The sequence below is a fragment of the Trematomus bernacchii genome, unplaced genomic scaffold (assembly GCF_902827165.1).
Source record: "Trematomus bernacchii unplaced genomic scaffold, fTreBer1.1, whole genome shotgun sequence".
NCBI lineage: Eukaryota > Metazoa > Chordata > Actinopteri > Perciformes > Nototheniidae > Trematomus > Trematomus bernacchii.
The window spans coordinates 478,747-494,373 of record NW_022987514.1 but is presented as its reverse complement, the minus strand read 5'-3'; the positions used below and the strand labels follow the sequence as shown (position 1 = coordinate 494,373).

At 41.8% G+C, this 15,627-nt stretch overlaps 1 protein-coding gene across 5 annotated transcripts in view; it reads right to left on the bottom strand.

Moving 5' to 3' along the window:
• The window catches only part of LOC117470643 (NACHT, LRR and PYD domains-containing protein 14-like), a 39,577-nt gene extending 28,565 nt beyond the window's left edge, over positions 1–11,012 (bottom strand). The window contains exons 1-8 of one of the 5 annotated variants that reach the window (XM_034115459.1): positions 10,948–11,012; positions 5,805–5,905; positions 5,006–5,113; positions 3,899–4,006; positions 3,000–3,107; positions 2,345–2,423; positions 1,980–2,205; positions 41–1,835 (exon numbers count right to left, since the gene is read on the bottom strand). In XM_034115459.1, coding sequence (XP_033971350.1) covers positions 41–1,835; positions 1,980–2,205; positions 2,345–2,423; positions 3,000–3,107; positions 3,899–4,006; positions 5,006–5,113; positions 5,805–5,830 — 2,450 coding nt within the window. In that variant the 5' untranslated portion in view covers positions 5,831–5,905; positions 10,948–11,012. The remainder of the gene's footprint in view (positions 1–40; positions 1,836–1,979; positions 2,206–2,344; positions 2,424–2,999; positions 3,108–3,898; positions 4,007–5,005; positions 5,114–5,804; positions 5,906–10,947) is intronic. The other 4 variants (XM_034115471.1, XM_034115465.1, XM_034115486.1 and 1 more) reach the window with 4 other exon arrangements.
• Between the last annotated feature and the right edge of the window lie 4,615 nt (positions 11,013–15,627).

Here is a 15,627-nt window from a genome sequence, read left to right as displayed (position 1 = left end):
TAATAACTGATTCTCTAAATCAAATGATCTCTGTACTTACAGAGCTTTGTTGGAGGCTTTGACCACTGGCAGCAGCCTCAGAAGAGCCTCCTCTGAAGCAGAGTATGTCTTCAGGTCAAACACGTCCAGATCTTTTCCTGATGAGAGTAAGATGAAGACCAGAGCTGACCACTGAGCAGGAGACAGATTATATCTGGAGAGACTTCCTGAACTCAGGTACTGTTGGATCTGCTCCACTAGAGAACGATCATTCAGTTCATTCAGACAGTGGAACAGGTTGATGCTTCTCTCTGCAGACAGATCCTCTTCCATCTTCTTCTTGATGTACTGGACTGTTTCCTGGTTGATCTTTGAGCCACTTCCTGTCTGTGTCAGCAGGCCTCGTAGGAGTTTCTGATTGGTCTGCAGAGAGAGACCCAGGAAGAAGCGCAGGAACAAGTCCAGGTGTCCGTTTGGACTCTGTAAGGCCTGGTTCACAGCACTCCGGTAGAGATGTGTTAGTTTAGGTTTGACTTCAGACTTCTGGGAGGTTGTTGGTTCTTCTGCCAGCAGGTTGACTCCAGAGTTGATGAAGGTCAGATGGACATGAAGAGCAGCCAGAAACTCCTGAACGCTCAGATGGACAAAGCAGAACACCTTGTCCTGGTACAGTCCTCTCTCCTCTCGAAAGACCTGTGTGAACACTCCTGAGTACACTGAGGCTGCTCTGATATCGATGCCACACTCTGTCAGGTCGGACTCATAGAAGATCAGGTTGCCTTTCTGCAGCTGCTCAAAAGCCAGTTTCCCCAGAGACTCCATCATCTTCCTGCTCTCTGGACTCCAGTGTGGATCTGTCTCAGCTCCTCCATCATACTTGACGATCTTCACTTTGGACTGAACCACCAGGAAGTGGATGTACATCTCAGTCAGGGTCTTGGGCAGCTCTCCTCCCTCTCTGGTTTTCAACACCTCCTCCAGAACTGAAGCAGAGATCCAGCAGAAGACTGGGATGTGGCACATGATGTGGAGGCTTCGTGAGGTCTTGATGTGGGAGATGATGGTGCCGGCCTGCTCCTGATCTCTGAATCTCTTCCTGAAGTACTCCTCCTTCTGTGGGTCAGTGAACCCTCGGACCTCTGTCACCATGTCCACACACTCAGGAGGGATCTGATTGGCTGCTGCAGGTCGTGTGGTTATCCAGAGGCGAGCAGAGGGAAGCAGCTTCCCCCTGATGAGGTTTGTCAGCAGCACATCCACTGAGGTGGACTCTGTGACATCAGTCAGGATCTCAGTGTTGAGGAAGTCCAGAGGAAGTCGACACTCATCCAGACCGTCAAAGATGAACACAACCGGGAACTGATCAAACCTGCAGATTCCTGCGTCTCTGGTTTCAGAGAAGAAGTGATGAACAAGTTCCACCAAGCTGTACTTGTTCTCTCTCACCACATTCAGCTCTCTGAAGGTGAATGGAAATATGAACTGGATGTCCTGGTTGGCTTTGCCTTCAGCCCAGTCCAGAGTGAACTTCTGTGTTAAGACTGTTTTCCCAATGCCAGCCACGCCCTTTGTCATCACTGCTCTGATTGGTGCATCTCTTCCAGGTGAGGCTTTAAAGAGGTCTTCTCGTCTGATGGTTCTTTCTGGTCTGTCTGGTTTCCTGGATGCTGTTTCAATCTGTCTGACCTCATGTTCCTCATTGACCTCTGCAGACCCCCCCTCTGTGATGTAGAGCTCTGTGTAGATCTGGTTCAGAAGGGTTGGGTTTCCTGCTTTAGCAATGCCCTCAAACACACACTGGAACCTCTCCTTCAGGGTGGATTTAAGTTTACGCTGACAAACTCCAGCAAAGGTTTCTGAAAGAACACACAACAAAAGATCATTTGGGAACACTGTAACTCTGGTTCTCTGAATAAAATATGGATATATGTTGGTCTCTTGAGACATCAGCAGATGAGACATTTATCCAGAGTGTTACATCTTTATAGAAACCCTCTTACTGCTGTGCAGACGGTCAGCCAGCTCCTCCTGCTTCATGCTCCTCAGGAAGTGCAGTGTGATGTTCAGGAATGCCTCTCTGCTCCTCCTCTGCTCTTCATCCTCAGCCTCCAACACCTCCTCATCCTCACTCTGACCCTCTAAGTATTCTGGGTAATCTGAACTCAGAGCCTTCTGGATCTTCTTCAGCTCGCTCTTCACAAAAGTGACGATGTGGTCCTCCAGCAGCTGGAACATCACATGAACGACACAAACTATAAACCATGGATCCAAACATCAGATCCGGACAGACTGACTCTCTAAAAGTGCAGCATGGAGATGACTGTGAACAGAAGAGAGGTAAAGTATCTGTAGTACATGTACTCACCGTAAATATGGAGTCCAGCTGTGTCTGATACTGCTGGGCAGACGGACCACCGGGAACCTCCGAGCTCTCCTGGTCCCCTCTGTGGAGGAACCATGAAGCATTAGCTCACATTATGTCTGTCCACACAGAGACACACTCAGGGTGAAGGAGGACAGGGGAACAGGCTGGTGGTCCTGTGCGTCAGCGGGAACTTTGCACTACAGGAATATTTATTTCCAGCTACTGTTGAGGACCAGAGGATTCTGTCCATCCTTCATTCTGGTCTTCCTGAAACGTGGCTGTGTGGATAGATACTGGACTCTGCAGCTGGCTAACAGCTGTTCATCAGGAAAAGGAAAGACCTAGGGACAGTTCTTACACCAGCCCCCGTTACCCCCCCCAGCTCCACCTCCAGCACCATAGCAGGGGTCAGGGTTCACCTGGCAATAGACGTGGTTGTGACTTTGATGAAGGCTCAGTATCCTCCATCAGAAGTGTTTGTGAGATGGTGGAACAGCTTCTGAACAGCCTGAGTTTTCAGATGGAGTTTCACTGACCCTCCCAGTGTGGACGTTCACAACTAAACACTTTGGACAAGAGGAGGGGTCTGACGAGACTTTAAACAAACTGGATTTATTCTATCATAACCGGACTCTAACTATGAGTTACAGCTTACTTCTGATCAGCAGATGGAGGTCGTCCTTTAAAGTTTATGAAGTCGTCCTTCGAGGCGTCGCTCTTTAGGGACAGACAGCTGGGAGAGTCTGGTCTCTGCTGCTGGACCCTGAAACAGAAACAGATGAAACATTTGCATAAATACCTTTTGTTTTGTTTTGTTTTATTTCATTCAGTAGTTTGCTCATATATACAAGCTACTGTTTGAAAGAATATATTTTTTAAATATGATCAAAAGGGTGGAATGTAATGGAACATTTTATTTGATCATGCTGAGTGATCATTCAAAGTTCACCATTATGTTGTTCTTGATAAGCTATTTCTTAGAAAATGACTCAGAGGCAGCAGTTAAGATAACCTCTATCTATTGTGAAAGGTTGATGACCTTTAACCTCTGAGGAATGTAGACATTATGGCTCTCCATGCAGCAAGCAGATGTCTCCTGGACATCTTGACCACTCCCCTTCTTCCTTTTGGGTCTGATTTTGTGAATATAAGACCCTTTGCAAATCTCCTGACGTTTGTACTTCGCTGCAGACTGCTTGACACTCTGTAACGTTTTACCTTCTTACAAGAATAAACTCTTATTTCAAGAATCTTCATTTCAGTATAACGGAAAGGTTTCCTCACCATTTTATTATTATTTGTTTGTCTTGGTTAATTTGCACCACACAAGGCATTGTGGGACTGCATTTTCTCTTTTCCTTTCATTAAGGAAGGTCCAGTGTTTCCTTAGCTAAGGAGGTTATTATACCGCTCTCACTCTCCTGATTATTTGTCCCATTTATCAGGCCGTAAAACATGCTGGAAAAAAACTGCTGAAAAATATGTTGGACAAGACTTCATACCGACTAGTTTTATTCTCTCATAACCGGACTCTTACTGTGAGTTACAGCTTACTTCTGATCAGCAGATGGAGGTCTTCCTTTAAAGTTTATGAAGTCGTCCTTCGAGGAGTCGCTCTTTAGGGACAGACAGCTGGGAGAGTCTGGTCTCTGCTGCTGGACCCTGAAACAGAAACAGATGCAGACATTGGCGTGCCTTCACTTCATACCCATTAGTTTGATCTAAGGTTAAGGTTAGGGAATGTGGGACTCGAGAGAAGACTCCATTGCAGTAGTCCAGGGAGATGATGAATGCTTGAGTCGATGGGTCAGTGCTGATATAGATTTGGGTGTCGTGGGCGTAGGAATGAAAATTGAAACCATGTTGGCGGATCATTTGACCAAGGGGGAGCATGTAGATGGTGAAGAGAAGAGGGCCAAGCACTGAGCCTTGCGGCACGCCTTGGCTGACTGGGGCTGGAGGGGAGCTGGAGTTTCTGATGGTGACAAACTGTTACCTGTTGGAGAAGTATGAGTGGAACCAGGATAGAGCTGTACTCGTAAGGCCAAGGTAGTTGGATAGGCGGTTGAACAGGATGGTATGGGAGATGGTGTCAAAAGCTGCAGACATGTCTAGGAGGATGAGGATACTGATGTGGCCTAAATACACATAATGCAGCTACAAGTGTTGAAGTGCAATGATAAAACAGTGAGAGTGAGAGGATCTCTGGATAGGATGCACTAAAGAGAAAGGTTTCAGACTCGATTTAAAGAACTCAGGGTGGGGGTGGACCTCAGATCTCAGGAAGGTTGTTCCAGATCTGCAGCGCATAGAAGCTAAAAGCTGCATCAGCGAATTTGGTTCTGACCCTGTGGACGATGAGTAAACCTGCCCCGATGATCTGAGAGCCCTGGGTGGCTCGTTACAGAGCAGCATATCAGACATGTATTCTGGTCCCAATCCATTGAGTGCTTTGTGAGTTAAAAGTAAGATTTTAAAGTGTGTTCTTTGTGGTATTGGAAGCCAGTGCAGAGCTTTGAGAGCTGAGGTGATGAGCTCAGTTCTTCCGGTTTTGATGAGGACTCTGGTGGCAGCGTTCTGGATGAGTTGTAGTAAAACACTGTTGCAGTAATCAAGTCTGCTTCTATCATAACCAGACTCTTACTGTGAGTTACAGCTTACTTCTGATCAGCAGATGGAGGTCGTCCTTTAAAGTCTAAGAAGTCGTCCTTGGAGGCGTCGCTCTTTAGGGACAGACAGCTGGGAGAGTCTGGTCTCTGTTGCTGGACCCTGAAACAGAAACAGATGCATCAAGAGAAGAAGAAGGAGCTCTTCATCGTCCCACAGAGGGGAAATGCACATTCTGCATTTGATCCATCCTAGTGTTAGGAGCAGTGGGCTGCCATATGTACGGCGCCCGGGGAGCAGTGTAGGGAACGCTGCCTTGCTCAGGGACACCTGGGTAGCACTTGGTCTTCCGGGGTCTTGAACCGGTGACTCTCTGGTTCCCAAGCCAAGTCCCTACGGACTTTGCCACCACCGCCCATACATCGGCACGCTGGAGAAAAACTGATGAAAATATGTTAAATCTAAAGTCACTCTTTACAATGTAATGGTATAAATCACTCTGTGTTGCCCAACAGATGAACCTTCCAGACTTTCTGAGTGTCCTCTATCAGCCGGTGGACTGCTCTCTATGTGAAGGACTCGGGAAGATTTTCAGAGGAAATCCTAAAGACGTGAAGTTTATCTACAAAGTGCCTCGCGTCTCTTCAGCTGCCCTACAGCCAGCAGTGTGAAGCTAACGTAAACACATCTCTTTCGTGGATAACGTCACTGAGTTCATGCCCAGGATGCTAACTGCAGTTCACTTAACGCCCACCGACGTCGCTAATAACCAGGATTTCCTGAAGGTTACACAGAAGCTTTAACACAGACAACAACTGACTCAAATGGCTTTTAGTCCGTTTAAATTTCTTACCCCCCGTCAGCAGATTGAGGCTCCATTGAGCGGTCACTCTTTGAGGAAACACAGCGGGACTCAGGTTCAGGTCCAGGTTCAGGTCCAGGTCCAGGTTACACCTGGAATAAATTCACACCATAGACTGTATATATAAAGGGAACAACCACACACACACGTAATGATTGATAATAATAGTTTTTGTGTACAGGTGTATCTCAGGTAAAAACAGGAAGAGAGTTCAAGTCTGTCTCTGAGTCTCTGAAAGTTAAACTAAAGAGTTGTTCTTATTCTCTGAGCAATGATTGATAATCAGAGTTGTCTCTAAAAGCTCTGAAGTCACAAAAAGTTACGAAGGTGCGACACGACGAGCACAAAGTGAAACTGCAAACACTTCAAAATAAGTCACAAGCTACCCTGCAGTATCAATCAATCAATCAATCAATCAATCAATCAATCAATCAATGTTTATTTATATAGCCCAATATCACAAATGTTACATTTGTCTCAGTGGACTTCACAGTTTGTACAGAATATCAGTGACAATATGACACCCTCTGTCCTTAGACCCTCACATCGTACAAGGAAACACTTCCAGAGAAACCCACAGTTTAAAGGAACATGGGAGAAACCTCAGGGAGAGCAACAGAGGAGGGATCCCTCTCCCAGGACGGACAGACGTGCAATAGATGCCGTTTGTAAAGTATACAAAGTCCTTCAAACTAGCTGCTCCTTTACCAGCTTTGAGAACACTTTCATGATCAATCATTATAAAACATATCATCTATATTATTCTGAAATGGACCAATCTGCACAATGACTACTTTTACTGTCGCTACTTTAACTATATTTTCATGCTAAGTGCTTTCTCGTTGCCTTTCTTTGGGGATCACTCTTCACTTCTATCGGACTCTGAAAGCTTTCTGAAATATTCCTCTTGTTCCAGTCACAGTTAGAGCTAGTGCAATAATGCATCCTGTTAGCTTGTTAGCTTGTTAGCTGCAGCTGAATCCTCAGAGAGCTTTAGACCTTCATCTGCAGACACACACAGAGCATCAGTCACTGAGAGCTGCAGGAAGTGTTCATATCTGTGCACGTGAACACCTGAAGTTCAGGCTGAGAGTAACAATGCGTCACATTTACTTATCATTTCATTCTATTCTTCACTCTCATTCATGGATTTGAGTTGGATCATTTTATTCCATGTTTACTGATCTAGTGTTTTTATTTCATGCTCATTAACTTCTTGTCCTGTTTGCTTTAGCTTTTAATGTATTTCTTATTGATCTATTTAGTTTTCCGGCTCAATCCCCACTATCCCTTCTCTCTGTTTATTTCTAAGCATGAAAACAAAGCAATCTGTAAGACATGGCTTCAAATGTTTTATTGATTCCTATTTATCAATACATTTATTCATTTGTATATTTGTATAGTTATGTGTTTGCTTATTATTCATCTATGCATCATTTTCATTCTCTGATTATTATTTATATAATATTTATATTCTTCAATTTATGTAATTTGTATAATTGTTTCATTTATTGTGAGCTCTTTTTATCACTACTCCTGTTGACTCTATTTATTAATTGTATTATTATTTATTACATTCCCTTTTATTTATTCCTCTTTGTATTTTCACATATTGTTTTCTTTAATTATTAATGTTTAAATGTTTAAATGTTCACGTTCATCATTTTATTTTTTGTAAACGTATTTACTCATCTCTATACTTCCTCATATATTATGTAAATGTTTTTACCTTTTATTGTATTTCCAAATGTTCTTATTCGTTTTTATTTAATTAATATATATTTGTATTTCATGCTCTTAAACTATTATCTCTTTACTTTGGTTTGTAACGTTTTTTATGAATCACCTGTGAGTGAGGCTGTGGGATGTGTTGCCCTCTGGTGGCTGAGGAAGGAACATTAGTGTTGTTTTCTTTAACCTGTTTAGCCTAACCCTGAGCCTGTTTTTCAGAGGCCTGTACTACGAAGCCGGATTTTCTCTTAGCGGCTGACTTCAGGGAAAACTCGGGCTTTCCGGTCCTACGACGCTGGTTCTCTTTTTAGCGGGCTAGATCTCCATGGTAATTTATGCTGAGCGGCTAACCCCCTTGGGAGGAGGTTAGGTTGCAGGATAAGAGATCAACTCAGTGAAAGCACCGCCTGCTGACCAATCAGAGCTCCGTGTGTGCGGAGTTTAAAGCGATCAAGTCATATTACAGGATAGAGGAAATACAGAAAAACTGCCGTTGCAGGAAAGACGGCCGGCAAAAATCAACTGACTGTGTGAACGTGAACATCAATAGAATATCCCCTCCTCCCATCTTCAGAGCAATCTGACTATTATAACATTAGTGTTAAGAAAGCTTACTTAAATATCTGCCACAACATAAGTAACCGGATCAAAGTAACATTAAGTACAGTCCGCGGCACTGTGAGTGCAGACGTCGATGTGTCCCATTATCATTCATATCATATCACATCATAATGTATCATATATCTCCTTATCTGAGTCAGCTGAGCCGTATCTGGCCGTGCAACACTCACAGTGTCACATACTGTATGCAGAAGTATTATTTTAAGCAACACATTAAGTTGACGAAACACTCGAGTCAAATGTAATTAAAGTCAGATCGTGTCTTGGACGGGGCAGTGATATCATAAACCTGTTAATGTACGCATTCAAACGCTTTTTCTTTTACCAGCTGTATTCACCTTGCAGGTGCAGCTATGTGGCTTTGATCCTGGATAAAGTGTTTAAGTCATGGATGTTTAAAGTTTAACTTCTTCATATTTGACTAATATTAAAGTTCACTTTTCATTCAGGAAGTATGACGCTGCGCTGTCAGTACGCTTGCCCATGTTTGTGATTGGTCGAATGCTCCAAATACCACCCCTTTCATGTGAACGCGCACCTAACTAGATAGGACACGGCTGGCTTGAGCGATCCACTTGATAACCAGCGTCGTAGTACAGTTTAGCGAGAGAGCGTATGTTTTGGATTGGGCCAACCGGCTAACTCAAACATATCCAGGTTAGGTTGAACCAGCTTCGTAGTACAGGCCTCTGGTCTCAGGCTCGAAAATGACATTCCCAGAACAAATGACCATATCTTCCCTTCTAAAAGGGTTAAATTAATCATCTTTATTCTCAAAGTAATGATAAACCTGTGAGTTGGATGTAGAAAAGTCAGAATCAATATAGATGTTTTTTATTTTAAAGAAAATTCAGATTTTACATAGAAAAAAACTGTAAATTATAGTGTCCGTCCAAAAATTCTTTTTTACTTATAGTGAAAACTACCCTTGGACGATGGGTTAGTAGACTAAAAGCTTTAGGAATCCAAAGTACAACATATAATAAGTACCCTGTATCAAGATTGATGCAAAACAAGTGACATTTGACCTTTTTAGAGAGATTTAGCACAAAAAAAACACTTCTGGGGTCATTTGGGTGGATTTTCCATATCTCTGGCCCCCCTTGCTCGATTTTGATGAATGAAATCTCTTTATAACCGCTAGAGCCAATGGAATCGAGGGAAAGTTCTATACACACCAAAACGTTAACAAATAAGGAGTGAGAGTGACGTGTGACAAAAAAGGTACGTGTTGTGATGTCTGTGTTTGCTTCCCCTGTCGCAAGTTCGGATCGCTCAGTGATGATACTATAGCTAAATAATCTGTGGAGTCTCACCTTTAATCGGATATATTGTATGTGCAGCTACGATAAGTAATAAGGGTATCTTTATCTTGAATTGTGTGCCAAAGTCAGTTTGCATTTTTTTGCTCAGGGGTCATTTAGACGCTTCTTATGAGACTTGTGTTTTGTTTTGGTAAAAATGGTTCATATCTTCAGTTAGCTGAGATTCTTCCCGTTAATCTGGTGCTACACATTAATAGTTTCATAAATGTTAAGAAGCCCTGAGACATTGTCTCGAAAAAAAAACGTTGGGAGGGGTCCAATGGGGGGACCGTCGTCCTTAAAGGTGGGGTAGGTAAGTTTGAGAAACCGGCTCGAGATCGCTAGAGTTTGAAAATACACAGCCGGAGAAAATCTGCCACTTCCTTCCAGAGCCCCTCCTCCAACACACACGAACGCGCACATGACCAATGAGGGCACGAGATAAGGTTGTGCACAGATGGAAGGCTGACAGGCAGGTAGGCCATCCAGTTATTTTAGCCGGCCGGCTCAGATGATTGGTCGTACTTTTTACAGTACCACAGCTTCCACAGATGACATTTCTTTATGGATTTTTTGTCAAAGCACTTCAGATATTCATTGCTATCGGGATGTTAAGAGCATTCCATGGAATATAACAAAAAGTGTATCTCAGCCTGAGCACACACACACACTCACAGCCTGAGCTCCGAGGGTGTGTGTGTGTGTGTGTGTGTGTGTGTGTGTGTGTGTGTGTGTGTGTGTGTGTGTGTGTGTGTGTGTGTGTGTGTGTGTGTGTGTGTGTGTGTGTGTGTGTGTGTGTGTGTGTGTGTGTGTGTGTGTGTGTGTGTGTGTGTGTGCGGCTCCGCGGACTTCGTTACGTCAGTATGCCCCGGAAGGAAAAAATGGAAAAAGAGAAATCTCCAACGAGGCGTTCTGGGGCAGCATAGACACGTCTTTTCTGTTTTAGAGTTTTACTCGCTACAGGCTTTGAGGGTTTGTGACTCTGCAGACCGTTTACATGCAGACAAACCTTCATAACACACAAGGGGACGGGTAATACCGGAAAAACATGTCATGGGACCTTTAAATACTTCGCTGGTCATGTGACGAGGAACAACAATAAACTGTATAAAGGTAACAACCACACCCACACACATGCAGGCACACACACACACACACACACACACACACACACACACACACACACACACACACACCACACACACACACACACACACACACACACACACACACACACACACACACTTACAGTATTAAGGACAGAAATAAAGAGAGGGTCTCTGAGTTATTCCCTGAGTGATGATTGATGATAATAATAGTTTTTGTGTGCTGGTGTATCTCAGGTAAAAACAGGAAGAGAGTTAAAGTCTGTCTCTGAGTCTCTGAAAGTTAAACTAAAGAGTTGTTCTTATTCTCTGAGCAATGATTGATAATCAGAGTTGTCTCTAAAAGCTCTGAAGTCACAAAAAGTTACAAACCTTTAGAGAGAAGAAGGAGAAGGAGAAGGTGCGACACGACCGACGAGCACGAAGTGAAGCTGAACAGCAAACAGGAAGCACTTCAAAATAAGAGCTCTTGCATAACATTTTATTTATATTCCTTCTACTTTAAAGGGGACCTATCATGCAAAATGCACTTCTGTACGTCTTTTCTACATGAATATGTGTCCCCGGTGTTCCAGGGAACTCACCAAGTGTCAGAAAACACAACCCTCTCTATTTTCCTCCATACCCAAATCTCTAAAAAAGGGGCTGCAACGGATCTGATAAAAACTGATCCAGATTTGAACACTGTCCTGACGTCAGGACGGTGGCGCTACGGCTATTGGGCCAACTCCACCAATCAGGAGGAGACAACCACGGCCATTGCCGCTCGAAAGCGCTGGAGACGCTGTAGTACATATGCCAGGCCTGTAGATGGTGCTGTTCTCACTGAATCTGCCCAGAGCTAAAACATGTCAAATTGAGCAAAATGAGGCATGGCTAAAATGCATGATCTGTTTGGTATTTTGAAAAAGAAAAAGTATAAATATGCCTTATATAGGTATGGTCCTACACTATATTATTCAAATATAGCATGATAGGTCCACTTTAACTAAAGTACAAGATCTGAGTATAGTAAGTCATATTATTGAAATTATAAATCATATTAATGAGATAGTAAGTCATATGTCATTGCCATAGCTACAGCTGATCAGAGAAAAGTTTGATCAAATCTAAGTTTATTTATAAGATTCAATATCACAAAACACGATTGTCTCAGTGGGGTTTGCATTATTAACAAACATATACAAAATACATGATAACAGGACAAGATAGAAGTCAATAAAAATACAACAGAAAGTAAATTAAAATACATTAAAAACAATAAAATGTAGGACTCAGGAGGACAGACATGGGGTGATCTTAAACCAGCTTTAACTATATGCATTTTTAAAGAGCTTTAATAAAAGCATCATGTTACCAAAGTCATGTGAATTAATCATAATCTCAAGACTCTACATTCAAGATTCAAGGCTTTTATTAGTCATACTTGCAGAGCTACAGTTTAGTTACTATGACGATGAACATCTGAGGTCCCAGGCTCCTCCAACAGAGCAACACAATAAAACAGAACAACAAAATAACATGGTGCAAGTAAATACAAAAAGTAAAATAGTGAAATAAGAGTCTATATTCAAGTGATTGGAATATGATATATGAGATAAATCATTTCTAAATTGCAACCAGATTAATGTTATGGATGTTGTTTCAAAAGTTCGGGTGTTTAACAGCTAACAGTTATGTTTACCTTGTGTTGATGTCTGCAGATCACCACTAGATGTCAGTCTGACCTCAGTGTGTGTGTGTGTGTGTGTGTGTGTGTGTGTGTGTGTGTGTGTGTGTGTGTGTGTGTGTGTGTGTGTGTGTGTGTGTGTGTGTGTGTGTGTGTGTGTGTGTGTGTGTGTGTGTGTGTGGTGTGTGTGTGTGTGAGTGTGTGTGTGTGGTGTGTGTGTGTGTGTGTGTGTGTGTGTGTGTGTGTGTGTGTGAGTGTGTGTGTGTGTGTGTGTGTGTGTGTTATAGGGTAAAATTTGACCCGTTTCCAAATGATTTTATGTCGAGATAAATGTTTATTTTATGTTCGTGCCAGAAACATATCATGTACTCGTATACTACATTTTGCGAGAAAATAATTATGATCACTTTCATTAGGTTTTGGGTTTAATTCAAATGTAAAGCATCTGGGGTCAATTTGGTAGAATGAATCAACATGTGTGTTTTTTTAAACTCAGAAATGAGGTTTGAATTTGTGTAAATGAGGTTTATTGACCGTACATTTAGAAAAGAAGAGTTACTTTCAAATCTGAATAAAGTTTTCTCAAAAGGTGTTACACAGATCTGAGTAATTATTTATACTCTATGCTTTATGAACAGAAGTTGCTCAGTTGATAGGACGACAACACAAGGGTTAAAATATTATTATTAATACTACAGCGTTACTAAAAGTCGTGCATTTAAAATCGCACCAAAGTAGAAGTATTCATACATAATACGGTAATACAAGTATTTAATTTGAACAATGGTCCATTTAAAATATATATATATATATTACATAATTGTACATGACTATTACTTTTAAAAAATGTTCAAGGTGCAAGTTTTACGTTCTCATGATATAGTTTTTATTAAGTTATAGGTGAGATACACGGGTCATTTTACAATACTTGTTCCTTTAGTGAGATATGTTAGTTGATGATCCTACTGATGTCACCTTTTTTATGTAGGTGGTATTCTTCCTTAAAGTCTGTGTACATCTCCTCAGGTTCACGTACTGAGTTACGCTGCTGCTGGTTTTGTATTTTCACTTTTTATTTGTGTTGAGTTTCATTATAAGGTAAATAATCACAAGTTGCATTTCCGCTTTTTATTCTGCTGCTGCTCCGCAAACACAACAAAACATAACTGTCAAAAAGGCACCGTGAAAAAACTCTTTAAGAGTAGAGACACTATATACTGATATACACCTGAACATCATCAGGAGAGGACTCTTTAAAGTAGAGACACTATATACTGATATACACCTGAACATCATCAGGAGAGGACTCTTTAAAGTAGAGACACTACATACTGATATACACCTGAACATCATCAGGAGAGGACTCTTTAAAGTAGAAACACTACATACTGATATACACCTGAACATCATCAGGAGAGGACTCTTTAAAGTAGAGACACTACTTACTGATATACACCTGAACATCATCAGGAGAGGACTCTTTAAAGTAGAGACACTACATACTGATATACACCTGAACATGAGCAGGAGAGGACTCTTTAAAGTAGAGACACTACATACTGATACACACCTGAACATCAGCAGGAGAGAACTCTTTAAAGTAGAGACACTACACACTGATATACACCTGAATATCAGCAGGAGAGAACTCTTTAAAGTAGAGACACTACATACTGATATACACCTGAACATCAGCAGGAGAGGACTCTTTAAAGTAGAGACACTACATACTGATATACACCTGAACATCAGCAGGAGAGGACTCTTTAAAGTAGAGACACTACATACTGATATACACCTGAACATCAGCAGGAGAGGACTCTTTAAAGTAGAGACACTACATACTGATATACACCTGAACATCAGCAGGAGAGGACTCTTTAAAGTAGAGACACTACATACTGATATACACCTGAACATCAGCAGGAGAGGACTCTTTAAAGTAGAGACACTACATACTGATATACACCTGAACATCAGCAGGAGACGACTCTTTAAAGTAGAGACACTACATACTGATATACACCTGAACATCAGCAGGAGAGGACTCTTTAAAGTAGAGACACTACATACTGATATACACCTGAACATCAGCAGGAGAAAACTCTTTAAAGTAGAGACACTACATACTGATATACACCTGGACATCAGCAGGAGAGGACTCTTTAAAGTAGAGACACTACATACTGATATACACCTGAACATCATCAGGAGAGGACTCTTTAAAGTAGAGACACTACATACTGATATACACCTGAACATGAGCAGGAGAGGACTCTTTAAAGTAGAGACACTACATACTGATACACACCTGAACATCAGCAGGAGAGAACTCTTTAAAGTAGAGACACTACACACTGATATACACCTGAATATCAGCAGGAGAGAACTCTTTAAAGTAGAGACACTACATACTGATATACACCTGAACATCAGCAGGAGAGGACTCTTTAAAGTAGAGACACTACATACTGATATACACCTGAACATCAGCAGGAGAGGACTCTTTAAAGTAGAGACACTACATACTGATATACACCTGAACATCAGCAGGAGAGGACTCTTTAAAGTAGAGACACTACATACTGATATACACCTGAACATCAGCAGGAGAGGACTCTTTAAAGTAGAGACACTACATACTGATATACACCTGAACATCAGCAGGAGAGGACTCTTTAAAGTAGAGACACTACATACTGATATACACCTGAACATCAGCAGGAGACGACTCTTTAAAGTAGAGACACTACATACTGATATACACCTGAACATCAGCAGGAGAGGACTCTTTAAAGTAGAGACACTACATACTGATATACACCTGAACATCAGCAGGAGAAAACTCTTTAAAGTAGAGACACTACATACTGATATACACCTGGACATCAGCAGGAGAGGACTCTTTAAAGTAGAGACACTACATACTGATATACACCTGAACATCAGCAGGAGAGGACTCTTTAAAGTAGAGACACTACATACTGATATACACCTGAACATCAGCAGGAGAGGACTCTTTAAAGTAGAGACACTACATACTGATATACACCTGAACATCAGCAGGAGAGGACTCTTTAAAGTAGAGACACTACATACTGATATACACCTGAACATCAGCAGGAGAGGACTCTTTAAAGTAGAGACACTACATACTGATATACACCTGAACATCAGCAGGAGAGGACTCTTTAAAGTAGAGACACTACATACTGATATACACCTGAACATCAGCAGGAGAGGACTCTTTAAAGTAGAGACACTACATACTGATATACACCTGAACATCAGCAGGAGAGGACTCTTTAAAGTAGAGACACTACATACTGATATACACCTGAACATCAGCAGGAGAGGACTCTTTAAAGTAGAGACACTACATA